This window comes from Physeter macrocephalus, chromosome 4 (assembly GCF_002837175.3).
Source record: "Physeter macrocephalus isolate SW-GA chromosome 4, ASM283717v5, whole genome shotgun sequence".
NCBI classification, from domain to species: Eukaryota; Metazoa; Chordata; class Mammalia; order Artiodactyla; family Physeteridae; genus Physeter; species Physeter macrocephalus.
Window position 1 is genome coordinate 62605688 of NC_041217.1, and position 27603 is coordinate 62633290.

At 34.4% G+C, this 27603-nt stretch overlaps 1 protein-coding gene across 1 annotated transcript in view; it reads right to left on the reverse strand.

The window, feature by feature from the left end:
* Positions 1–27603, reverse strand: part of KIFAP3 (kinesin associated protein 3) — a 178243-nt gene that overhangs the window by 98918 nt on the left and 51722 nt on the right. Inside the window, exons 6-10 of the mRNA XM_024116667.1 lie at positions 24661–24760; positions 23215–23339; positions 20732–20830; positions 14382–14560; positions 4375–4537 (exon numbers count right to left, since the gene is read on the reverse strand). Coding sequence (XP_023972435.1) covers positions 4375–4537; positions 14382–14560; positions 20732–20830; positions 23215–23339; positions 24661–24760 — 666 coding nt within the window. The remainder of the gene's footprint in view (positions 1–4374; positions 4538–14381; positions 14561–20731; positions 20831–23214; positions 23340–24660; positions 24761–27603) is intronic.

Below are 27603 nucleotides of genomic sequence, written 5' to 3' on the forward strand. Positions count from 1 at the left end.
GCACATATATACAATGGAATATTACTCAGCCATAAAAAGAAATGAAATTGAGTTATTTGCAGTGAGGTGGATGGACCTAGAGTCTGTCATACAGAGTGAAGTAAGTCAGAATGAGAAAAACAAATACTGTATGCTAACACATATATGTGGAATTAAAAAAAAAAGTGGTTCTGAAGAACCTAGGGGCAGGACAGAATAAAGATGCAGACATAGAGAATGGACTTGAGAACACGAGGAGGGGGAAGGGTAAGTTGGGACGAAGTGAGAGAGTGGCATGGACATATATACACTACCAAATGTAAAATAGATAGCTAGTGGGAAGCAGCTGCATAGCACAGGGAGATCAGCTTGGTGCTTTGTGACCACCTAGAGGGGTAGGATAGGGAGGGTGGGAGGGAGATGCAAGAAGGAGGGGATATGGGGATATATGTATACCTATAGCTGATTCACTTGGTTATACAGCAGAAACTAACAAGCCATTATAAAGCAGTTATAACCCAATAAAGATGTTAAAAAAAAGAAAAATGAACATTTGAAAAAAAAAACTGCTTAAATTCAAATTCAATGGCTTGTGGGCAACGAAAGAGTGGGGGAAAAAAGAGTATGACATACTAAATCTTTACCTAAACAGGAATGATTTTAGAGCCAATTTAGTAGTTCTCAGATAGATGAAAAGTTTTCATGAGTTTATAAATGAATATTCATTCCTCACATGGCAAAAGAGCCCAGACATTACCAACTTCCTCTTTGCTTTTAATAATTATTCAAATCACAATATCTTTTCATATTTTTTCAATTTATTCTACACGAAAATTTTTGTGTATATTTTCATGAGGAATGCTACTTAGTCATCATCTTTTACTTACCATAGAAAGATAAGCCAAGAAGTTACTAAGGCAAGCTAACCATAAACATGTCAACAGAATTATTTTGCTTTCAATCAGTTTTTACAGATCAGCTAAGAACAGAGGTGGAAACTTTTAAGATCACCCATTCCTACCTATGTAATGTAAGTTTAGAATAATACTAGCTCTTTACTCTCCCTAGTGTAGCAAAATCTGATGCCCTAGGAATTCATAATATTTCAAAGAAAATAATAAAGCATGACTTTGAAAGAATGAGTGAAAAGGAAGTAAAAAGTTTTCAGTTGCTCTTCCTACTCAGTTTCTTCATTTCTCTACTGCATGAAAATTCCAAGAACATCACTGCTTCTCCGAACAGCCTAAATTTAATGTGTTTTTTATGTATCTTTTGAAAAATAATCATATTTCTCTGACTGTTATAGCTCACTTAGTGGTTTCCCATTGCCAGTTTTATTCATCTATTGGACAAGTTTTTCTTTTTGTAACTCCTACCTCTCCTGAGCTCTAGACCTATGTTTCCATCTGCTCACTGAACATCTTTGTCTAAGATGTCTCCAACATATCTCAAACTAAATCCATCACTGATGTCCTCAAATTACTTCCTTTACACTTCTCTATTTCTGTTCCTGGCACTAACATTCTAACAGGCATTGAGTTTTTATGAATTATTTACCATTATCCATATCCAAACAGCAGCCATGTCATATTAAGTCTACCTATGATATATCTCTTCTGCCCTTTCCTTTTGCCTCATACCTGACATACCACATCTTCCTTAATTGAGGTTTTCTTTACTTCTTGTCCTGCTAACACACCATGCTATTGTTCTCATCTTTAGAATCTAGTTTTAGTGCATCCAGTAGAATGATGCCAGATTAATTTCCCTAGGGCAATACTCTGATTATGACCCAACTAGCTCAAAAACCTGCAATGATTACTATCATCAACTATATTAAGTATAACACTTAGCACAGCCTTAAACTTCATAATGCCACATAAGCATATGACCCATTTTTTCAAACTTATCTCCCATTATTTTCTTAGTTATTGTTCCTCATACTGGCCTAGCGCCATCTATGCCTTAGGTAATATTGATCATTTTATCTGAAATATTTTCTACAGCCTCTATTCTTCCTTCCTTTGTAAATATCACCTTGTTAAAAAGACAAATCTGTCAATGTCCATCTCAAATGGCACTTTGTCTATGAAGTATCGATGTGGAAACATTCTCTCTTTTGAATTCCAATGTATCTACAGATTGTAAAATATTTCTCTACAGTGCTTAGCATTATGCTCTGCCATAGTAGATTAGCAATATTTTACTGACTTAAACTGAATTAAACTGCACTTATATCACAGGGAAGTAAAAATAAATAAGCTACCTTGTTTGTTAACAGTGATTTAATATCTATAAGAAGGATATTTGTGCTCAGAGAAAGGTAAGTCAGCAACACTTACAGAACATCCACTTCACATTAAATGATGATGATGATGATGTTAGTAATAAAAATGATTATAGCTAACACTTATTAAGAAAATACTATGTGTCAGATACTGTCTAAGCACATTCATGCACGTTCATTTAATCTTCTAAATAACTTTAAGTTGGTTATAATTATTATCTTCATTTTACAGATGAGAAAACCAAATCAGAGTTTGGGTAACTTGCCCAACGTGACACGTTTAAAAGGAAAAAGTGACAATTCTAATAAGACAGTCTGACTCCAGACATGAACTCTAGGAGAGATGAAAGAAATATTTTTTGTATTGAATATCTTATATGTCAAAATTTACTACTTGTTAACAAAATATGAAATGAGTACCCTATGAGTAATTTCCCAAAAATCTCTTTTAAATTATTTGTTTCATAAAAGGAGGTGACTGGATACTGAACAAACCAAATAGACTATGAATTCCTTCAGGACAAGGACTTTAGCTTATCATCTTCATACACTAAAAATCTAACCTGATATTCGATATATAATTCTGCTAGATTTATGATAAATAAAGGATCACATAAATTAAATTCAAGGCCCACCAATTTTACTTTAAAGTTTTCCTGTTTCCTCACTAGATATTATTATTTCTTTGGTTTCCCAAAAACAATTTTTGAAAGTGCTCCTCAATAGAGTTTCTTCTAAAATGCATAATAAAAGTCCTGTGTAATATTTGTGGACTGGCCAATGGCAAATGTTCTTAGACTAATAGACTAACGGTTTTCCTTTTCTGAGAAAAAAAGTAAGAAATAAATTTCCTTAAAACTTTTTTTTTTAAGGAGACTTGGAGAACTGAAATTTTAAATTACAGTGCTGCCTATCTTAATCATAGTTAACTTAATATTATTATACATAGTAGTTTATTATAGTAGTTAATAAATCCAACTTTGGCAGCAGATATACCTGAGTTTGAATTTGAGCTTTGTCTTTTATCTAACTGTGTAATCCTGGGTAAAGATCTCAGACGGGGATACTACAAGATAATGTAAACAGAGCACACAGCAAAATAACTGTCACAGTAAACATTCAATAAATTTTACGTCTAGTATTGTAAAAAAAAAAAAAAAGATGATGTCAATTAGACTGGATTCACAGATATTCGATAGCTAAGAATAAACTTAATTTTAAATCACTCCAACTATTCCACTGCTTAAAAATATTTGAATATATGGAGAAAGCTACAAAAAAAAAGAATGAAGCTGCAGTGCTAAACAAAGAAACAGTCTTAAAAGCTGAGTAAAAATTTGCTTTCTGGTTAAGAAAAGCAATGGCATTCCAGGTGAAGGAAAAAAGCAGGTGGACAGACACTGAGGCATAAAAGAATTTGTTTAGAGGACAGTAAGGGGATCAGTATGGACATAGTATAAAGTATATGTTGGGGAGTAGCAGGTGCCTATGAAGACAGACACTTAACAGATCAAAATGCGTTTTTAAATATTTTGCTAAGAAGCATTATGCATGAGAAGCATTATGTATGAGCACAGAAGAGTTAGTTCTTGAATCCATCCTCACTATATAGATATCTTGCTAATAGCTAAAAGAAAATAATGTATAAACTGAATCCTCCAATACAATATTTTCTGACACTATATAAAAATGCCCTTTTTTACTTGATGACAAAAAGTATCCATAAATTTGTATATTGGTAAGGAGTATTTTAAAGGTATGGCAGAATATAAGAACTTAAACAATATCTGCTTTTTAAAAAAATGCTAAAGAGAGAGTAATTTTTCATTCTTGTTCCCAAAGTAGTATTTTTATATTTTCACTTTGGTTGCATTTTCACAGGGATAAATGAAGTCAAACAGCTAAAAGTTCCTATTCCATTTCATTCTATACCACCATGGAAATCCTAGCACAGGTCATTTTTCATTCATTCTGCTTATATTTAGGTACCCAATCAAAGAACATATAGACAATGATTTTTTTTCAGCAGTCTTTTCAAGACAGACTTAAATTTTCTAGTGATGTTGGAAATTCCAAGCAACACTATCATTAATTTTTAAAAAGCATACCTAAGAGTGCAGTGAGTTTGGGAAGCAGCCCAACTTGTACCATCTTATTCCTCAGTCCTGTGTCAAAGGACAGGTTCAGTAAAAGTCGGAGGGTGATATTCAGCAGATCTTCATGCTCACAAGGTATCATTTTTACCAGTTTTTCAACAATATCCATTTCCACCTATGTAAAGTAATAATACAAATGCAGTCAGGGCTCTATTGCACAATAAGACAAAAAAGATTACAAAGAATTATTTTTTCATTGTTTTTACCCTCAGGTATATATTTTTTATAACTATGTGTTAACTTATTTACTCTCATTTTAATCTGTAAACTTCTCTGAAACCAAACTTTTCAGGAGGAAATACATATTTCCAGTTCATCCCTTCCTTCCCTCATTTCATAGCATCAACTGGAAGACAAATTACTTTGGGTTCTTGAAAGCACATTATGGACTCCTCCTACTAAGTGCCAGACCCTGTGCTAGATTAAACAAGATTCTGTCTTGGCTTTTAAGGATTCCAGTCTAAAAACACAGCAGAGAAATAAAACAAATAATTAAAATACAATATGGTAAAAGTGGAATGCATAAAAGTGCTCTAGAAACAATGTGGAAGGAACTACAAGCTACCTAGAAGAAAAGAAAAGACTAAATTCAGAACAAAGTTTTAAACAATGTGTAATAATTTGCTCTCTGGTAAAGACACTGGCAATCCAAATAGAAGAAAAAAACAGTGGATAGGCATTTATGCATAAAAGAGCTGGTCTGAGGCACTGCAAGTGCTTTGATAGAGCCATAGTATAAAGTATATGTTGGGGAGTGGCAGGAGCCTATACAGACAGACATTGGACAGATCACGAAAATAAGAAAAATAAGGGGCACTGTATAGGACAGACTGGAACAGGTAGAGACCAAAGGCAGGAACAAGAATATATTACCTTAGACAGGTGAGATGTGATTAAGGTCTGAATCAAAGAAAGGACAAAGATGTTGAAGAGGAAAGAATAATTTGAGAGGTGTTTAGAAGATACGGTCCAAGCATTTGAATGTGAAGTGAAAAGGAAGCTTTGAAGGTGACTTTCAGGCTTTTGGCTTGGTAAGTGTGCGTTGGGGATCCCCAAGACCACCACCAGGTCCTGGGATTTGCTAGGAGGACTCACAGGACTCAACATATAGTCATATTCATGGTTATCATTTATTATAATAAAAGGATGCAAAGTAAAATCAGAAAAGGGAAAAGGCACATGGATGCAAAGTCTGAAAGAAGCCAGGTGTAAGCTTCTTGGAACCCTCTCCTCATAGAATCACACAGAACATGCTCCAGCACTGAACTGAGACTGAGACCCGATGCCCAAGGTTTTTATTCGGGGCTGGTCACATAGGAAACCTCTACCTAGCATAAAATAAAATTCCAAACCCTGAGAAGGAAAGCAGGTGTTTAGATTAAACCACATTGCTTGTGTAAACAGTAAACTACACGTATTAGTTAGGAAACAGTGAGAACACTCCTGAGTCCAAGTTTCTAGACACCAGCCAAGGGCCAATCTTGAAAGAAGGCCTATAGGAAAGCAATCTCAGGTTCCTTTTCTGCATAGTCAATAAGGTGGATGTAGGTGCGTGCCATTAACTAAGATCTTTAAATTGAAAAACAGGTGTAGGACAAGGAGGGCAAAAAATTACTAAAAGTTTTGTCATGTTTAATTTGAGATGATATTCAGTGGATATTTGGAAATCTTCAAAAATCAGAAGAGAAGCTGGGCTATGAGTAATAGTTTAAACTCTAGAACAGGGATCAGCGAACTATGGCTAGTGGGTCTAATCTGGCTTGCCATCTGTTTTCATACAACCCAAGAGCTAAAAATGGTTTCTTTTACACTTTTAAATGGTTTAAAAAAATGAAAAATATTTCATGACACATGAAAATTATTTGAAATTCAAATTTCAGTTTTCATAAGTAAAGTTTTATTGGAACACAGCCATGTTCATTTGTTTATAGACTGTCTATGGCTGTTATCATGCTACACAGCAGAGATGAGTAGTTGCAACAGAGCCCATATGAAGGGCAAGGTCTAAAATACAGATTATTCTAGCCATCTCAGAAAAAGATTGTTGATCCCCACTCTAGAAGATTATGAAATTGCCTCAAGAGAGCTTGTTTTAGGATGAGAAATCAGAGGACAGAACTTACTTGGTAGTGTAAGCCCTGTACTCACATTTCTTAAAGTAATAATCAGAAAAATTTGGTTATAAAAATATCTCACATCATTGTCACAAAGGAATGGACAAAAAAGGAGAGACTTCTATATAACTACATATTTTTCTTGTTCATTACCAAAATATTTATGAATAACCTTGCTCTACTTTTTCTTTTATGGGAGACCTAAAGTATTTATTTATACCACCCTTCCCATATCTTTATTGCAAATTTTCACTGACCTCATAAAAATCCCATTAATAATTGAGGCCTCAATATATTTTTTTCCTTTCATTCCATGCCAAGGAGTAAACAATTTTTTTAAATGGTAAACTGACAAACCAACAACAATTTTTCCTTCAGACCTGTATCTATACTCCATGGTCACACTGAAGTCATATCCTAAAGGTCTTTATTAAGCAGGCTGCAGGATTCATTCGTTAACTTCACACAATAATTTCCACAGAGGCCAGGGACAAATATTCGTCACATTTATGGAAAACTGTAATTCTTACACTAGCTCCTTTGATTACAGTGTATAACTTCTTTTCCAGCTTTATTTATTTATCCATTCAACAAATATTTCTTAATTTAAGCCCTGGGTATATTTTGGTGAACAAGAAAGAAATGGTTCCTGTCTTCATGGAGCTTATATTCTAGACAGCATGAAATACAGTTAAAAAAACAAAACAACTCTCCCACACACAATTATACAGTTATCTAATTGTAACTGTATAAATTGTGATATTATATGTGAGAAATAAACAGAGTACCATGAGAGAATATAAGGAGTAAACCTGATATAATCTCAGTGTGAGGAGCTGTCAAGGAACGCTTCTCTGAGGAAGAACAACTTACTGGATGAACAGAAATTAGCTAACGTTAATTGAAGAGGCAGAGGAAAGAGCTGTCTAGATGGAAAAAACAGCAGTGTACAAAGGCCCTGAAGTGACATGGAAAATATAGCATTCGAGAAACTCTTTAAAAAACTGTCATTCTGACTACAAAGTAGAGAATATATTGGAAGAAGGCGAAAACGGAAGTAGTCAGATTAACTAAAATGCCATGGAATTAGTCAGATAGAGGCATTAGTGATTAAGAAAAGTAAGCAGCATCTCAAACTTCCTCTAAGGATGTAAAAATCTGGAAAGGATATGGTTCCCACTCTAACTGCAAGAAAAATCCAAATACAAAATCATAACTTAAAACAAAAAAATCAGAGAGCTGAGGCTGCACGGAAATCAACTGGCCTGAAGTATAAGGAAAATAGGCACCCCCAAGGAGATAAGGGTCATGAGCACTGGTTTATACAGAGCAGAGCACTGGAGAGAAAGAGAGCTGCCACAAAAGTCGGTAGGAAGACTGCACAAAAACTTTTAAACAAGTAGCTAAAGGCCAAATGTGAAGTAGCCTGAGACTGTAGAACTCTGAAGCTACAGATGCTCAGGAGCTTACAACCACTTGCAAGCTCTTTTCCAAGGACCTTATCAGAGGGTCACAAGAAAAACTGGGGATAGGACAGGAGATGGAAGAAAACTTCCCCTCAGTGGCATGGGTCTGGGAGAGGGGCACAGCTGCCACCGGGGAGAAGGCATAAAATCCTGTCTGGATCTTTTTCTCCTATTTCCCCTAAAAAACAAAACAAAACAAAAGACTTAAGCCTCTTGGGGAAGTATGGCAAATCCTGTCACTTCTGAAGCACAGGTGAAGACCCACTGCAGCTGGGGCAAGGAAACAGAAAATAAATCCTGAGAGGAGTTGACAGGATGACTTAGGAAGCCCCATTGCTGAAAACCATGGACACAGGATAAGCCTAAAACCTGCCTGAAACTAAATTAGAACAATGGAAAAAGTCTCTTTTCTTTTCCCCTCCCTGCCCCTGGCACCAGATTAGCAAAAGCCAAGTGACAAATAACAGCAGTATATTACTGGGGGAGAGTTAAAATGAAGAGAAGGCCTCTTTGAGGCACAGACATGCTAGGGAAGCCTGAAGTAGAGGGTGGAACATGAACACTGAGAAAAATCCTCTGACCATCAATACTCTACCAAAGACAAAGTAATGCTAGATGAATTTGAAGCTAATGGTGCCTGGAGGGTAACCAAATACAGCTAAACTGCTGACAAAAATGACTTAATCCCCTACATTAAAGACCTAAAAAAAGAAGGTCTGTCCATTTCCATACATAAATAATATTTATCTCACTCTTTACTAATCGACACATAATATCTAGCTTTCAACAAAAAATTATGATACATGAAAGAGCAAGAAAATAACCAATTGATAAGAGATAAGGCAATCAACAGAACCAGATTCAGATATGACTTGTATAATTACTAGACAGAGAATTTAAAATAGCTATGATTAATATGTTAAAGGCTCTATTGGAAAAGATGAAAAATACATGTAAACACAGATAATCTCACAGAAAAAAATGATACCAAAAGAATTAAATTTTAAAACACATATACACACACAACACACATAATACAAAGATGAAGGAAAACTTCAAAGGGCTCATTAGTAGACTTGATATAGCTAATGCCAGGATTAGTAAACCCAGAGGTAGGTCAATAGAAATTTTCCAAACTGAACCCCACTCCACCCCCCAAAAAAATAAAAATGAGAAGAACAAAACACAGCAACACAGCATTCAAGAGCCATGAGACAATACCAAATGGATTAACATGTGTAACTGGAAGCCAGTAGAAGAGAGGCAGAAAGAGACAAAAGGAATACTTGAAAAGATAATGGCTAAGGATTTTCCAAGAACAATGAAGGACATCAAAACACAGATACATGTTCAAAGAACCCCAAGTAGAATACAACACACACACGCATGTGTGTGCCTGGCCATATTCAAACTTCGAAAATCAAAGATAAAATCTTGGAAGCAGGCAGAAAATAAAAGACTCACTATATATAGAGGACAAAAGATAAGAATGACATCAGACACTTTTTATCAAAAACTATGCAAGCCAGAAAACAATGCAGAGATATTTATGAAGTATGTCAACCTAGAATTCTGTATTCAGTGAAAATATCCTCCAAAAATCAAACATGAAACCAAGAGCTGGTTCTTTGAAAATATTAATAATAGTGATAAACCACTAACCTCTTAAAAAAAGAGAGAGAAAGAGAGAAAAACAAATTACCAATATCAGTAATGCACAGGAAAAGTCACTTCAGACCTTTGGACTCTGAAGATATAAGGAAAAAGTACAAAAAATTTTATACCTATACATTTGACAACACTAATGAAATGGAAAAACTACTTGAAAGATACAAACTACAAAGCTACCACTCAAAAATAAACAGATAACCTGAATAGTCTTATAGGTATTAAAGAAATTCAAAGAAAGAAAATTCTATGTCCAGATGACTTTTGTACTGGAAAATTCTATTAAACAATTAAGTAGAAATAATATCAATTCTACACAAACCCTTCCAAAAAAAATTGAAGACGGAATACTTCCCAACTCATTCTATGAGGGCAGACTTACCCTAATAGTAAAACCAGACCAAGACATAAGACAACTATAAACTAGTAATCCCTCATAAACACAGACACAAAAATCTTTAACAATATATTAGCTAATCAAATCTAGCAATATATAAAAAGACAATATATCATGACCAAGTGGTGTTTACCTGCTGAATGCAAGAATGGCTTAACATCTGAAAGTCAACCAATACAATTCACTATATTAACAGTCTAAAGAAGAAATACCATGTGAGTATCTCAATTGATGCAGAAAAGGCATTTGACAAAATCCAACTACCATTCATGATAAAAAGTCTCAGCAAACTAGACCCAGAACAGAACTTACTTAAACCAATGAAGTATCTACAAAAAAACTATATTAAATTACACTTAATAGTAAAAGACATTGTTTTCTTCCTAAAACCAGTAACAAGGCAGGGATGTTAAGCCACAGCATTCCTTTTTAACATCATACTAGGGGGCCTAACCAGTATAGTAAGACCAAAAAAAAAAAAAAAAAAAGGCAAAAGAAAAGAAATAAAAAGTATATAGCTAAGAATAGACAAAATAAAACTTTCTATTTACAAGTAATATAATTGTCTACTTAGAAAATCCCAAGTAAAAAAATGAATTTAGCAAGGTCACAGGACATAAGGTCAATATACAAAATTCAACTGTATATCTATGTACTATCATTCAACAACAGGAAACTGATTCTTTTTTTAAAGCTACCATTACAATGGTAGAACACTTAGGTATAAATCTAACAAAATATGTGCAAAATACATATGCTTAAAACTATGAAATGATGAAAAAATCAAGAAACACCTAAATAAATGGAGAGTTATACCATGTTCATGTATCGGAAACTTCAATATGGTTAATAGACTGTATCCTGCCAAAAGATTCCATGCAATCTCAATCAAGATTCCAGGATATTTTGTTAAAGAAATAGACTAGTTGATTCTAAATATATGGAAAGATAAAGAATTTGAAATAGCCTGAATAATTCTGAAAAACAGCAACAACATTTGAGGGTTCACACTACCTTATTTCAAGATTTATTATAAAGCTACAGTAATCAAGACAAAAATGTATCAGTGAAAGCATAGAAACATAGGTTAATGGAACAGAAAAGAGTCCAAAAATAAAACCACACATACATAGCCAACTGATTTTCAACAAAAACAGTACAAAGGCAATTTCAATATGGTGCAAAGGCAATTCAGTGGAGAAAGGATAGTCTCTTCAACAAATCGCGCAGGAACAATTGGAAATCCATATTCAAAACATGGATATTGATCTATACATTGCACCATACGCAAAATTCACTAAAAATGGATGGATCACAGACTAAAACAAAAACAATAACAACACAAACCCTACAAAACTCCTCGAAGAACACACAGGAAGAAACCTTTGTGACCTTGAGTTAAGAAAAGATTTCTTAGATACAACACCAAAATACAATCCATTAAAATTTTTTTTGATATACTTGATTTCATAACAATTAAAACCTTTTGCTCTTCATAGGAAAATGAAAACACAAGCCACAGAAAAGTAGTAAATACTTGGAAACATAACTGATAACTTATATTCAAAACACAAAAACAAGTCTCAAAACTTAATAAGAAAATAAGCAACCCAAGGAATATATATCCTCTCTGTTGTTCTTAAATTCATATTCTAATTATGACTTATTCCCTTTTAATCATATTGTATTTATATAAAAAATATGAAAACTCAATTTAAATCATTAATTGAAAGATTTTTTTATGCAAACTAAACTTCTTTTAAAATATATAACTCTAAAAAGCAAGGTCAGTATTAGTTCATTATAACAGTAAAATGAACACTTTATTTAAATAAATAATACAACCTCACAAATAGATCAGTCATCCCTCCCCTCCATCCCTCTTAAATAAAAATGCCACAGGCTTCATCTGTTACTAATTATATTAAGTAATATTTTTCTTTCAAAAAAGCAACAGTACACACTGGTGGTTATGGCAAACTTAATAAAGTAACTTGGAGAGTTTTTTTTTTTTTCATTTGTATTTCCATTGCAGAGAATGGAATGTAAAACATGTAGCCCAATCAGATAGTTAAACACCAGACAGTCTTCTAATCATGTTTCTGGTTGATAAAAGCCCAATCCCCAAAGCTAAATTTAGTCATTGTCTCAACATGCAAAACCCTCTTAATTTTATGTCTCTAAAATGGAATTTATAGTTAATTAGTACTTTTATTAAAAGTTCTCTAGAAAGCAACAGTTTATCAAACAACTGACAAGCACATTCATTTTAGCCTTTAAGTAATTATTTTTCCGTGTTTCTGAAAGTCAACATTTAAAAATTGCTTATACTTAGTATTGCTAAAAACCTTTTTTTAAAAAAACAATATAAAATAAAAACAAAAAGAAATTTTGCCTTGGAGGCAGAGAAAAGGAGTAGGAAGCCAAATCCTGGAGATGTTTCCTTGAGCAAATTACTTAACCTCTCTAGTCCTCTGTTACTTCATCTGTAAAATTAGGAGTTAATCTACAAAATGTAAACATAGAGATAAGGTCCAGCTGAGCTCTAAAAATCCTAATTCTATACAACACCCTTAAATAAAATGAATTCTTTTCCAAAATAAAAGATGAAATTCATAACATCTACACTAAAAACCCTGCCAATGAAATTATTCTTATGACCTTGGATGAATTACCTTTTCTGAACCTGTTTTTCCTCCCCAAGAAAAAAATGAGGTTTGATGAGACAATTTATATTGTATTTTCTGAATCTATGATTTTACCAGAAAATAATTTTTAATTATGTACCTGAGATCAGTTTTGACAGAATAAACACATAAGAAGAGTATTATCTAAATACAAATCTAAGCAATGCACAGTAGACACATGCTTATGGCAAATCAATTTGAATTTTGCAAACCTAATAAAGGTGAACTTATTCTAAACACATAAATGGAAGAATATATTTCAACTTACAGCAAGGGGAAGCAACTACTTAGCCACACTCTAACTATACTCAGGAGTATATATATCACCATGTCATATTATTCTTGAATATAAGATTGATAAAAACAAAAACATGTTTTTGATTAAGTAAATTCAATCTTAAAACAGTATCAGACACGGTGATCATCAATAATCATCAAAACTAATGATGAAAATGACACATACTAAATATCTGTGGGTAAAATAAAATCTCATGTATTCCAAGTATCAGAATTCAAGGCACTTATTAAATCTAATTAATCAGTCTCAGGTTTTCAAAGAGCATGCCATGTTGTTCAATAAGCATAAGCTACTTCCTAGCTCATTAGATTTTTAAAGAAGGAAAAAGAACAGGTAGAACTACTATATATTTAGACTATCTGAAGGAAAATCCACTTATACCAATAATACACAGTCACATAATGACTTGTATTAGCATGCAGTTCTAAAATAGTTTCCAATGGAGTTAAAGCCAATGATCCAATAATTCCATTTTGAGAAATCTATCCTAAGAAAATAAACAGAAATATAGACAAAGATGCATGTACAAATGTGTCCACTGAAGTCTTATTTATAATAGCTAAAATTATGAACAACTTAAGTATCTGAAGGCAAGGTATGGTTAACGTATGATCTATTTAATATAACACTGTGCTTACAAAGACTTTTTAATGACATGGAAAAAAGCAGATATTTTTTATTCCATCTCTATATATTTCTATATTATACATATTTTTCATCTGGAGAAATAATATATGATCAATTTGTACTATTTCTCAAAGACAACTGCATCAACACAATATAAGATGGCAAATAGGAACCTACTGTAATGATTCAGACAAGAAATGAAGAGTGTATAAATAAAGAGGGCATGAACTAACACAATGGCACTGGGAATAGAAAGAACAGATAGCTTCAAGAGATACTTAAGCAGAATCAACAGGTTGCAGCTACCAATTGGAATAACAAATGAGAAACAGATCGGGCTAAACTGTTATTCCACACACAAATACCAGAAATGCAGGAGAAAAAATACCTTAGGGGAAAATAATAAGGCCAGATGACTCTGAAACACAATCTAAAGTTAAAATTACTTTCTATATATTATGTTTAATATGGAAAGATTCATTCTGTATAATATATTAGGAAAATATTTTTATCCAGAAAACTTTAATTATCTGGATTATTAACTAATATGAAATATATTTCTTAATGAAGCCACTTAAGTGAGTTACTGCCATTGTAAAATTTTCATTCAGAATTATCTCAGTAGGGGGATAATGTGTTTACTTTTTATCAAACTATTCTAACTCAAAAATGGTGAACATGGGCTGTTTCAATGTAAGTTACCATATCATTTTTATTCTCCATAAAAATGCTGAGTTTCTTCAAAAATGACACAACTAGAATAAGCAGCTCAAAATTGTCCCGATCAAGAGCCTTCACCAGCATGTGAACTATGTTCTTGTTCCTCATCTTCAGCTCTGTACGTGTATCCTCAGCAAGATTCAGAAGCAAATAAAGAGCAACTAGAAAAGTAAAATAAATGAGAGTTAAATAACTGGCACATTGAATCAACAATTTAATAAATCATTTCTACCCATTAAAGTAACAGATGTAGAAGATAGTATATTATCTTCAAAATTTTAACTAGTTAATTTATTCATTAGAAAACTATTATTATTGATATATATGAAACAAAACTATATAAAATAATATTCTTATGATGCTGAGAAAGACGCAATAACCAAAATAAGACAATGATTCCTACCCTCTTGGAGCTAAGAGCTTAACTGTAATCAAATGTCAATTAAAGGTATATGTTAGCAAATAATAAAACAGGCAAACATGTAGAAAACAAGGTAAAACTTCAACAATTAGGGGCTGCTGTGTTAAAAAATGTAGAGTACAGCTAGAGCTGAAATTAAGGATACTAAAACCTATTTTTCATATTCAAAATGAGTTTTTGATAGTCACTACAGAAAACGGCCATATGAAATTCAGTAAAATAATTGTTACACTAACCAAAGCTGAGGCCACTGTCTATTAGTTCTAAGTAAAATTTCTTTTAGATACCAGTAATAAAAATGCTTACATTCTCATAAGAAACTCATTTAATTGTTCCCTTTTGACAGTGAGAATTATGTAACAGATAATGTTTTCCATTTGGCCTTGACTGACAGGAAGCTTCAGAGTTAAACCTGAAAGTTTTCTGTCAGAATTACATAGAATATTATGGCCAACACAGTCTTTTTGCTCTCCTATTGTCTTGATTTTGCTCATTTTTTTAGTATTTCATTTTATGTACTCTTATAAACCATCTCTAAACCTTTATGAAAAAAATATATGCATACATATAAACTTTTATTTAACAAGTATTTGAAATAGAAAAGCAATTCTCACTAATTAAGTACCTACTATATGCCAGGCACTGTACTAGTTGACATATAAAGAGTAACCCATTTTAATTTTAAGACAATTTTACGAAGCAAGAAATACTATAAAAATTTTTACAGATGGGGAACCCCAGATTCAGAGAAGTTAAATACCTTGTCCTAGACACACAGCAAGAAAACCCACCAGAAACCAAAGCTCACCCATTTACACTATTGCACCATGCTGACTTGCCATGCAAGGCACTAATAAAGGGTTTTAAAGTTGTGTCGAAAAAGCATATAGTAGACTTCTTCTTGCAACCAAGATAGACGTATGGGTTGAATAGTGTTCTCCTCAAATTTCCAACCACCCAGAACCTGGGAATTCGAACTAATTTGGAAAAAGGGTCTTTGCAGATGTAACTAGTTAGGATGAGGTCATAACAGATTAAGGTAGACCTTGAAACCAATGACTGGGGTTCTCATAAGAAGAGAGGACATAACAGACAGATGCAGTGGGAAGAAGGCCATGTGAAGATGTGGGCAGAGAATGAATAGATGCAGCCACAAGCCAAGAAACACCAAGGACTGCCAGAAGCCACCAAATGCTAGGAAGAGCGAAGGAAAGATTCTTCTCTAGAGTCTTCAGGGGCAGCATGGCCCTGCTGAAATCTTGATTTTGGCTTTCTAGCCTCCAGAACTGTGAAATTTCTATTGTTTTAAATCACCCAGTTTGCAGTACTTTGTTTTGGCAACTCTGGGAAATTAATACATTAGAGGAGCAGGGACCTGATTGGAAACCCTCACCAGAAACAATAACAACAACAACAACAACAACAAAAAAGACTAAAATAAGGGTTTTCAGGACACTGAACACCAGATAATGAAGGATAGTTATCCCTGAGAGATAAGAAACAAATGACCTGGCCCATGATTGCCCCAGAATACTGTCTTGAGAGATTCCAGGTCATGAAACAGATAAGGAAAAATCCCAGCAGAACCCCAAAGAATTCTTGAATGAAGAGGTGGAACCAAGGGACCAGGGAAGCCAAGGTGGCTAGAGTTCACAGAAAAGAATAACAGAGGGGACAGAGCTGCAAAAAGAGAAGAGTCCCAGAGTTCTGCAGAGGTCTACTTTACATATTGAGCAGAGTACTGACTAGTCACATGTGTTACAAATCTGAGGCTGGGGGCAGAACAAAATGAAAGAATTAGAAGAAAAAATACATGACGTGCACCCAGAGCTGGAAATAATGCCTGTTTCTACCAGCTATACTGGAAACTTCATAATTAATGGGCCACTGGGTAGAGTTCTCACATGGGCCTTGCCTCAGTAGTATGGAACAATTAGTTTTAGAATAAATGCTGCTCATGTCCAAACTCACAAATCTTAAGAGCATGATCCAAAAGGATCAAACTGTTTCCAAGTAATTTAATTATGTCTCACAATAAAGCTTAGGAATAGAATATTTATAGGAATAAAATAATATCCATCACCTAATAATGAAAATTTCACATTGTCCTGCCTCCAATCAAAGATTATTAGCTATTCAAAAAAAGCAGGAAAACACAACCTGTAAGGAAAAGAAAAATCAGCTAACTGAAACTGTTCTAGAACTGACACCACAGTTAGAATGATCGAACATGAACATCAAAATAGTTATATAACTGTATTCCAAATTTTCTAAGTTAAGTAGAGACATGGAGGATATACAAAAGATTAAATCAAACATCTAACAATGAAAACTACAATGCCTGAGATTGTATACTAAATGGAATTAATGGCAGTTTAGAGACTGGAGAAGACAAGATTAGTGAAACTGAAGACATAACTAGAAACTACCCAAAATTAAACACACAAAGAAAAAAAACAACAACAGAAAAAATGTAAAGAGTATCAGTAAACCATGGAAAAAACGTCGTGACCTAATATACCTGTAATTGGAGTCCCTGAAGAAATAATAATTGATAATTTTCCAAATTTGATAAAAAATATAAATCCACAATCCCAATAAGGTCAGTGAAATCCAAGAACAAGAAACACGAAGAAAGCTACACCAAAGCATAATATAATCAAACTGGTCAAAACAAATGATGAAGAGACCATTTTAAAGCAGCCAGAGGGAAAAAACCTCATATATAGATGAAGAAAAGATAAGGATGACAGCAGACTTCTCATCAGAAACAATGCAAGCATGTTAACAGTGTAACAGTATGTTTAGCAAATAGAAATAAGCTGTCAGCCTAGAATTATAAACCAGTAAAAATATTTCAAAAGAGAAAAAAAAAACAAAGAATTTCTCAGATGTAAAAAGATAAAATAATTCATTAGTAAATCTATCCTGTGAGAAATACACAAGGAAATCTTTCAGACAGAAAGAAAATGATGACAGAAATATGATCTTCACAAAAAATAGAATCAGTGAAAATAGTAACTATATAAGTAAATATATAAGGTTACTTTCTTAATATTTAAATATCTTTAAAGTAAAATTGTAGGTTTATAACAGATATATATATATATATATATATATATATAAACCTCATGGTAACCACAAACCAAAAATCTATAATAGATAAAACACACAAAAAAGACAAAGGAATCCAAACATAACATTAAAGGCAGACATCAAATCACAAGGGAAGAGAGCAAAAGAACGGACCATAAAAGGACTATTAGAAAAAAAAACCCAAAACAATGAACAAAATGGCAAAAAGTACATACCTATCAATAATTACTTTAAGTGCAAATGGACTAAAAGCTCCAATCAAGGCATAGAGTGGCTGACTGGATACAAAAACAAGACCCATGCGTATGGTGCCTATAAGAGAATCACTTCAGATCTAAAGCCACAAACCAACTGAAAATGAGAGGATGTTAAAAGGTATTCCATGCAAATGGAAACAAAAAGAAAAATGGGGTAGCAATACTTATATCAGACAAATAGACTTTAAACCAAAGACTGTAACTAGAGAAAAAGAAGGACATTACATAATGATAAAGGGATCACTCCAACAAGAAAATACAACAATTTTAAATATACATGCACGTGGAAACACAAAGACCCTGAATAGCCAAAATAATATCTCCAGCTTTGTTCTTTACAAAGAACAGAGCTGGAGATATCACGCTCTCTGATTTCAAACTATACTACAAAGTCACAGTAATCAAAACAGTATGGTATGGCACAAAAACAGACACATAGATCAATGGAACAGAATAGAGAGTGCAGGAATAAACTCACATTTACATGGTCAATCTACAACAATGGAGGCAAGAATATACAATGGCTAAAAGATAGCTTCTTCAATAAACAGTGTTGGGAAAATTAGACAGCTACATGCAAAAGAATGAAACTGGCCTACTTTCTCACATCATATACAAAAATAAACTCAAACTGGATTAAAGCCTTAAATGTAAGACCTGAATACGTAAAACTCCTAGAAGAAAACATAGGCAGTATGCTCTCTGACATCAGCCTTAGCAATAATTTTTTGGATATATCTCCTCAGGCAAGGGAACAAAAGTAAAGCAAACAAATTGGACTACATCAAACTAAAAAGCTTTTACACAGCAAAGGAAGCTAGCTATCAACAAAATGAAAAAGCAGCCTAAAGAATGAGAGAAGATATTTGCATATGATATATCCAATAAGGGGTTAATATCCAAAATACACAAAGAACTCACACAACTCAACATCAAAAAATCAAACAACTCAATTAAAAAATGGGCAGAGGATCTGAATAGAAATTTTTCCAAAGAAGACTACAGATGGCCAACAGACACATGAAAATGCTCAACATCACTAATCATCAGGCAAATGTAAATCAATACTACACTGAGATACCATCTCACACCTGTCAGAATGGCTATTATCAAAAAGACAAGAGATAAATACTGGCAAAGTGTGGAGAAAAGGGAACCTTGGTGTACTGTTGACAGGAATATAAACTGGTGCAGCCACTCTGGAAAACAGTATGGTGGTTCCTCAAAAAGTTAAAAATGGAACTACCATATGACCCAGCAATCCTACTTCTGGGTATATATCCAAAGGAAATAAAATCACAATCTCAAAGAGGTATCTGCACTTCCATGTTCACTCCAGCATTATTCATAATAGTTAAGATGTGGAAGCAACCTAAGTGTCAATACATGGATGAATGGATAAAGTAGATGTGATATATATTTTATATAAAATATTATATAACATATATTACTTATATATTATATATAATATATATAAAATAGAATATTACTTGTTTATTAAAAAGGATGATATTCTGACATTTGACACAACAAAGATGGATCTTGAGGGCATTATGCTAAATGAAATAAGTCAGATGGAGGAAGACAAATGCTGTATGTTCTCACTTACATGCTTATATATAGAATCTAAAAAAGCTGAGCTCACAGAAACAAGGAGTAGATTGATGGTTATCAGACACTGGGTTGTGGGGGAAATGGGGAGACGGTGGTCAAAGAATACAAACTTTCAGTTATAAGATGAGTAAGTTCCAGGATCTAATATACAGCATGGTGACTACAGGTAAAAATACTGTACTGTATACTTGAATGGTGCTATGACAGACCTTAAATGTTCTCACCATAACAACAACAACAACAAAATGGTAATTATGTGAGGAGAAGGATTTGTTAAGTAATCTTATTGTGGTAAACATTCTGGAACATATACGTGTATCAAACCATTACACTGTATCCCTTAAACTTACGCAGTGTTATATGTCAATTATATCTCAATAAAGCTGGGGGAAAAAAATCAATAGTCAGCTACAAAGCAGGAATTGAATGCACCCTTAAAAGTCCCACATCATTCTTACTAATGACATAAGATTTTGCATCTTATCAATGACTGAGAAACCATACTATTCAACTGTTAAATCTCTCAACAAACCCCAGAAAGAGGAGACTATTTTTTATTAAAGAGAAATATTTTGAAAAGTTTTACATCAATTTCCTAGGAAAGCAACAAAACTGTCACCATATAAGATACATATAGCAGGGTTTGAGAGACAAGATTCTTATTATTGAAAAGGTCATACATTGGATTAAAAAATCCTTTCTGATTAATACAATTTCAAGAATGTAACATACATTTAAGAGTTGAATGGGGCCTTTTGGTAGAAAGATAGTGGAGTGAAATTTAAAACATCATTATCAATGCTAAAGACAGAAGATTCTGTAGTACATTAAAATTCATAGAACTTTCAATTAGTCTGGTATTAGCTTTTTTATCTGACAAAAATAGAACAAGCTGAACGTATAGTAAGAACTTTGTTGCGTTCTCATTGCTTAGGTATTCATACCTCGTAAGAGCTGTTCCTGTTTTACCACAAGCCCCTGGTATTTTTTAAAGGTTTTTTCATAATCTTTTCTCAAGGTTTGGTTTTCAGGGTCTTCATCAAGTAAACAAGTTAAGGATCATCCATATTCATTGAAGCAAAGAAAACCTAATGAAAAATACTATGAAGAACAGTGCTAATAAATTTTATGTGCAATTTTATCCAGTTATTTTCTGTAACCAATAGTTTAATTAAAATATTATTCCCTGCACAATTGTGTTATAACAGATCTTCTTAACCAAGTGCTCGAGGAATTGCTTGCAGACCCTGGGTGAACACATGTTTAGGCTTCACCAAGTACTTGAATCCTCAGAAATTGTATGTAAATATTTTATGTATGTGCACAAGTCTCTAACTTTCACCAGATTAAAAAATAGGTCCATGAATCAAAAAGGTTACAGCCTAGGGCTTCCCTGGTGGCGCAGTGGTTGAGAGTCCGCCTGCCGATGCAGGGGACACGGGTTCGTGCCCTGGTCTGGGAAGATCTCACATGCCGCAGAACGGCGGGGCCCGTGAGCCATGACCGCTGAGCCTGCGCGTCCGGAGCCTGTGCTCCGCAACGGGAGAAGCCACAACAGTGAGAGGCCCACGTACCGCCAAAAAAAACGGTTACAGCCTTAAAGAATGATTTAGTTAATAAGAATAGTGAATTCCACTTCGGACAGATGTCTAGTATATTGAAAGGATGTTGATTATATCTAAAGCTTTTTAGCACCCTCTTTAGACTACATACAAAAAGAGAAATATCCCAAAGTTAGAGAAAAACAAAATTTAAAAATTATATCTTATAGCCCCAAATAGTTCCTTGGACACCTGCAGAAATAACCAATTACTTCAGTATGACTTCAGGATCCCCAAGCACTCAAAAACATCCCCCTTGTTGAATGCTACTTGCATCACAACACAAGGAAACTTAAGACTTAATAAAAGTAATATTTTAGGAGAAATGGCCAAAATTCTGATAGGTCATTTTTATATTCCTTCAATTATTGTAATCCATTGATTCTGAGACACATTTTTTGCACATTTTAACATCTCCAGAATTTGAATATATCTTATAATCCATGATATGTCATAGTTTTAATTGGAAGCATCTTTCTCCTTTTGTAGTGGTTCATAAATAATGGTGTATCTTACATTGAATGGTGTCTAATATTTATAGGAAGATGATATGTCCTAAAAGATCAGTTCTTGTCACCAAGCAATCACAAAGTATAAATTAATGATTGCTAAAAGTCCCATTAGTGGTTCTCTCTGTATCCCCCCCACACCTTAGTTTCAATGAATTTTAGGTACATTCAGGAAACTTGGGACTCAAGAAATGACCTGAAGTCTCCAGGATTATTGAGTTGTCCACGTGGTTTAAGTCAACACCAATCTAGATGTCAGAAGCTTACAGCACACACAGAAAATGTCTAAACCTATAAAGATCCTAATTAAGAAAAGTCAAATCTGTGTGTGTGTGAGAGGGTGTATTTTTATAGTGCCTTGGGTATTCCACGAAGGGGAGGTAAAAAACATGAGATATTGAGCACAACAGAAATAATATTTTTACTTTTTAAAAGAGATCAATAAATATTGGGTTCAAAAGAAAGTTACCAGTATGACTTGTCATCTGCATAACATGTCATATTAGACAGATATGAATAAGCCAGGGCCTTCAATTTAGAATTAAAGTTGTAGAAGAACTATGACAAATATCTTCATATATAAGAAATGTGATATTAAAGAAAATATCCTTATTCTATATTGCTTCAGTATGCAAGATTAGAATCAAGGGATAGAAGTTATTGGGAAGTAGACTTTAGTACACTAAGCAAAAAATGATTATAATAAATAGAATGTCAAAGAATGAGCTAAATCAATAAGCAGTGACACGATAAAGAAGAGACCAAATAATCGATTTGTAAGGGAAGTTGCAGAAAAGATTCTTGTATTGAAAGGTTAAAAGTGATTCTTTTTAAGGTTCCTTTCACAGGTTCTATGCTTCTGCAGGCATCTCGATTTTGTATGTAAGTCCAAAAATACTTTTTTTAATTAGAAAAATAGAATTTAAAACTATGTTCTTCACCAAATTCACACTCATTCCAATCAAAGTCACCTTATTACACAGAGAAAACTACGTAAGCAACAGTGGTGAGCCAGACTTCAGGTAACTAAAGGATCTTAAGGGACAAAATAGCACAGTCACTTAGAGACTCACCAATTCAGTTATCCAGGACCACAATTATCTATTCCCTCTAGCTTATCACCTAATCAAAGTTGTAAAAAGATTAAAACGTATATGTAAAACTATATTCATTCTGATAATTTCAATCTTCATCTTAACCTTCAGCACACTCTTGCATTTTTTCAAGTAATGTGAATGGCAAACAAAACAAAATCCTCTCCATCCAAAGCTCACAGCAATAGGCAACAGTGGGGTGAAATGCCGCTTCAAAGGATATCAGTTTTCTTCTTCTTAGAAAGTTCTTCTTGCCAAAGCTCATGTCTTTTTAATTCATGATCAATGATATTCATACACAGAGCTCCAATTTTATAGTGAGTGATAAGTCCATGAAACTGAGAAAAGCTTTAAAGAAGAGTTTTTAGTATGTATTTAAAGGAATACATTTTGTGACTTCAGGAAATCTGTTTTGGATAAACACTGGTACAAACAATGTAAAACAGACTTGATATACATATTTCAATAAATGAATATGCCCACAGTATACTAGGAAGATTTGAAATTGTGAGATTACTTTAAATATATTTTAACACACAACACTTACCTGAAACGAAATTATTTTTAAGTTAGAAATTACACAAAACACATTTTTGTAATTAACCACCATTTTAACTATTCAGATACCCTCAAAATAAAATTTCAGACTACCACCTAACAAAACTAATAATATAACAGTACTACTATTGAATAAAACTGATACCAGGAAATAAACTAGTGAAGTATTAGCAATCTGGCTTTATATATGTTTCCTAGACAATTTATTCATCCAAGTATTTAATCAGTAAATATTTATTTGCTAATGCTGGCACATTTTTAGAACAGAGGCAAGAAATTCCCTAGAGTTTCTGAGAAGTCAGAAACTTTTCACAATGTCTCAATAAGTATCGTTCTAAAGAATATATGTGTATAAATAAAATACATGAATATATAACAGGTATGTGTTTGCAAACATATATTGTGTATACACACACACACAAACACATACACACACACACACACACACACACACAGTTGACCCTTGAACAATGCAAGGCATAGGGGTGCCAACCCTCTGTATCGTCAAAAATGTAAGTAAAACTTATAGTGGGTCCTCCATATCTGCAGTTCTGCATCCACAGTTTCAACTAGGGGACAGTGTAGTATGGTAGTACATATTTAGTGGAAAAAAATCTATGTATAAGTGGACTCACGCAGTTCAAACCCATGTTGTTCAAGGATCAACTGTACATAAAACAGTAACATTTACTGGCACTTACTCTGGGTCAGGGTTTTTTCTAATACCTTCCTGAAGAGGAGGATCCTATTACTATCCACAATTACAGATGAGGAAACTGAGCACGAAAGGTTAAGTAATGTAACCAAGATCACATGGCTAATAAACAGTAGGACTTGGATTCAAAGCCAGAGAGTCTATTTTCAGAGCCCATAACTCTTAAACTCTAAACCATTATATTATCCTACTGTACATGTATATGCATTGGTTAGTGTAGACTGAAAGAAAGACAGAACAACAAAGAGGACAGAGAATCAGAAATAGAAGTTTAGAGACAGAGCATAGTTAGATACATAAGAAGACTGAGAAAACTAGTGATCTACTATCTAAATCAATGACACAGACAGAGAAAAATATAGATCAGTACTTTTATTTCCTAATTTTTACACTTACCTGGAAAAGCAAAAAAAGATGTATATTATGTTTGTAGCTAACTCAACACTTTGCTTCCAGTCTTCTCTGAGGACTCTTGCTAATGCACCAAGGGCAGTTTCTAAAGAAAAAGGGGATGTACAAAAATGATCACTCACCTTGCCTCTGATATAAAGGGTAATTGGTTTTAAATGTCTACTATCAATAAATAACAAAGTTAAGATAGAACTGGGACAAAAAGTAGGATGCATCTTTCCAACACAGAAAGCTATTTTTAAAACTGAAATACTAAAACTCACAACATGCAACTTTAGGTCTAACTGTAAATAGAAAAATAAAATATGATTTAAATAAAGTAACACAGTAAGTATACTATGGGTGACAATAAAATAATAAAAAGAACCATTTATTTCTTAATTTTCATTTCCACTTGCTAATGCAGTGCCAGTTTTTTTTAACATCTGATTTAATGTGTTCATGAATAAGTGAAAAACTAGATTAAGTCTAAAAAACTAACGAGGGAGAGAGAAGACGGCGGAAGAGTAAGACGCGGAGATCACCTTCCTCCCCACAGATACATCAGAAATACATCTACACGTGGAACTGCTCCTATAGAACTCCCACTGAATGCTGGCAGAAGACCTCAGACCTTCCAAAAGGCAAGAAACTACCACGTACCTGGGTAGGGCAAAAGAAAAAATAATAAACAGAGACAAAAGAATAGGGACGGCACCTGCACCAGTGGGAGGGAGCTGTGAAGGAGGAAACGTTCCCACACACTAGAAGCCCCTTCACGGGCGGAGATTGCGGGTGGCAGAGGGATAAGCTTCAGAGCCACGGAAGAGTGTGCAGCAACAGGGTGCGGAGGGCAAAGCAGAGAGATTCCCGCAGAGAATCTGTGCCGACTGGCACTCACCAGCCCGAGAGGCTTGTCTGCTCACCCGCCAGGAAGGGCGGGGGCTGGGAGCTGAGGCTCGGGCTTCGGTCAGGACTGGGGTTGGCTTCGTGAACACAGCCTGAAGGGGTTAGTGCACCACGGCTAGCCGGGAGGGAGTCTGGGAGAAGTATGGAGCTGCCAAAGAGGCAAGAGACCTTTTCTTCCCTCTTTGCTTCCTGGGGCGCGAGGAGAGGGGATTAAGCACGCCGCTTAAAGGAGCTCCAGAGATGGGCGCAGAGCTGCCAAAGAGACAAGAGACTTTTTCTTGCCTCTTTGTTTCCTGGTGCGCGAGGAGAGGGGTTTGAGCGCGCCGCTTAAAGGAGCTCCAGAAATGGGTGCGGAGCTGCCGAAGAGACAAGAGACTTTTTCCTGCCTCTCTGTTTCCTGGTGCGCGAGGAGAGGGGATTAAGCGCGCAGCGTAAAGGAGCTCCAGAGACGGGCATGAGCCGCGGCTAACAGCGTGGACACCAGAGACGGGCATGAGACGCTAAGGCTGCTGCTGCCACCACCAAGAAGCCTGTGTGCGAGCACAGGTCCCTCAATCAAGAGGAAATAGGCGGTCTACCTGAAAAAGAATTCAGAATAATGATAGTAAAGATGATCCAAAATCTTGGAAATAGAATAGACAAAATGCAAGAAACATTTAACAAGGACCTAGAAGAAATAAAGAGGAAGCAAGCAACAATGAGCAACACAATAAATGAAATTAAAAATACTCTAGATGGGATCAATAGCAGAATAACTGAGGCAGAAGAATGGATAAGTGACCTGGAAGATAAAATAGTGGAAATAACTACTGCAGAGAAGAATAAAGAAAAAAGAATGAAAAGAACTGTGGACAGTCTCAGAGACCTCTGGGACAACATTAAAAGCACCAACATTCGAATTATAGGGGTCCCAGAAGAAGAAGAGAAAAAGAAAGGGACTGAGAAAATATTTGAAGAGATTATAGTTGAAAACTTCCCTAATATAGGAAAGGAAATAGTCAATCAAGTCCAGGAAGCACAGAGAGTCCCATACAGGATAAACCCAAGGAGAAACACGCCAAGACACATAATAATCAAACTGTCAAAAATTAAATACAAAGAAAACATATTAAAAGCAGCAAGGGAAAAACAACAAATAACACACAAAGGAATCCCCATAAGGTTAACATCGGATCTTTCAGCAGAAACTCTCCAAGCCAGAAGGGAGTGGCAGGACATATTTAAAGTGATGAAGGAAAAAAACCTACAACCAAGATTACTCTACCCAGCAAGGATCTCATTCAGATTTGATGGAGAAATTAAAACCTTTACAGACAAGCAAAAGCTGAGAGAGTTCAGCACCACCAAACCAGCTTTACAACAAATGCTAAAGGAACTTCTCTAGGCAAGAAACACAAGAGAAGGAAAAGACCTACAAGAACAACCCGAAACAATTCAGTAAATGGTAATAGAACCATACATATCGATAATTACCTTAAATGTAAATGGATTAAATGCTCCCACCAAAAGACACAGACTGGCTGAATGGAAACAAAAACAAGACCCATATATATGCTGTCTACAAGAGACCCACTTCAGACCTAGGGACACATACAGACTGAAAGTGAGGGGATGGAAAAAGATATTCCATGCAAATGGAAATCAGAAGAAAGCTGGAGTAGCAATTCTCATATCAGACAAAATAGACTTTAAAGTAAAAACTATAACAAGAGACAAAGAAGGACACTATATAATGATCAAGGGATCGATCCATGAAGAAGATATAACAATTGTAAATATTTATGCACCCAACATAGGAGCACCTCAATACATAAGGCAAATACTAACAGCCATAAAAGGGGAAATCGACAGTAACACAATCATAGTAGGGGACTTTAACACCCCACTTTCACCAATGGACAGATCATCCAAAATGAAAATAAATAAGGAAACACAAGCTTTAAATGATACATTACACAAGATGGACTTAATTGATATTTATAGGACATTCCATCCAAAAACAACAGAATACACATTCTTCTCAAGTGCTCATGGAACACT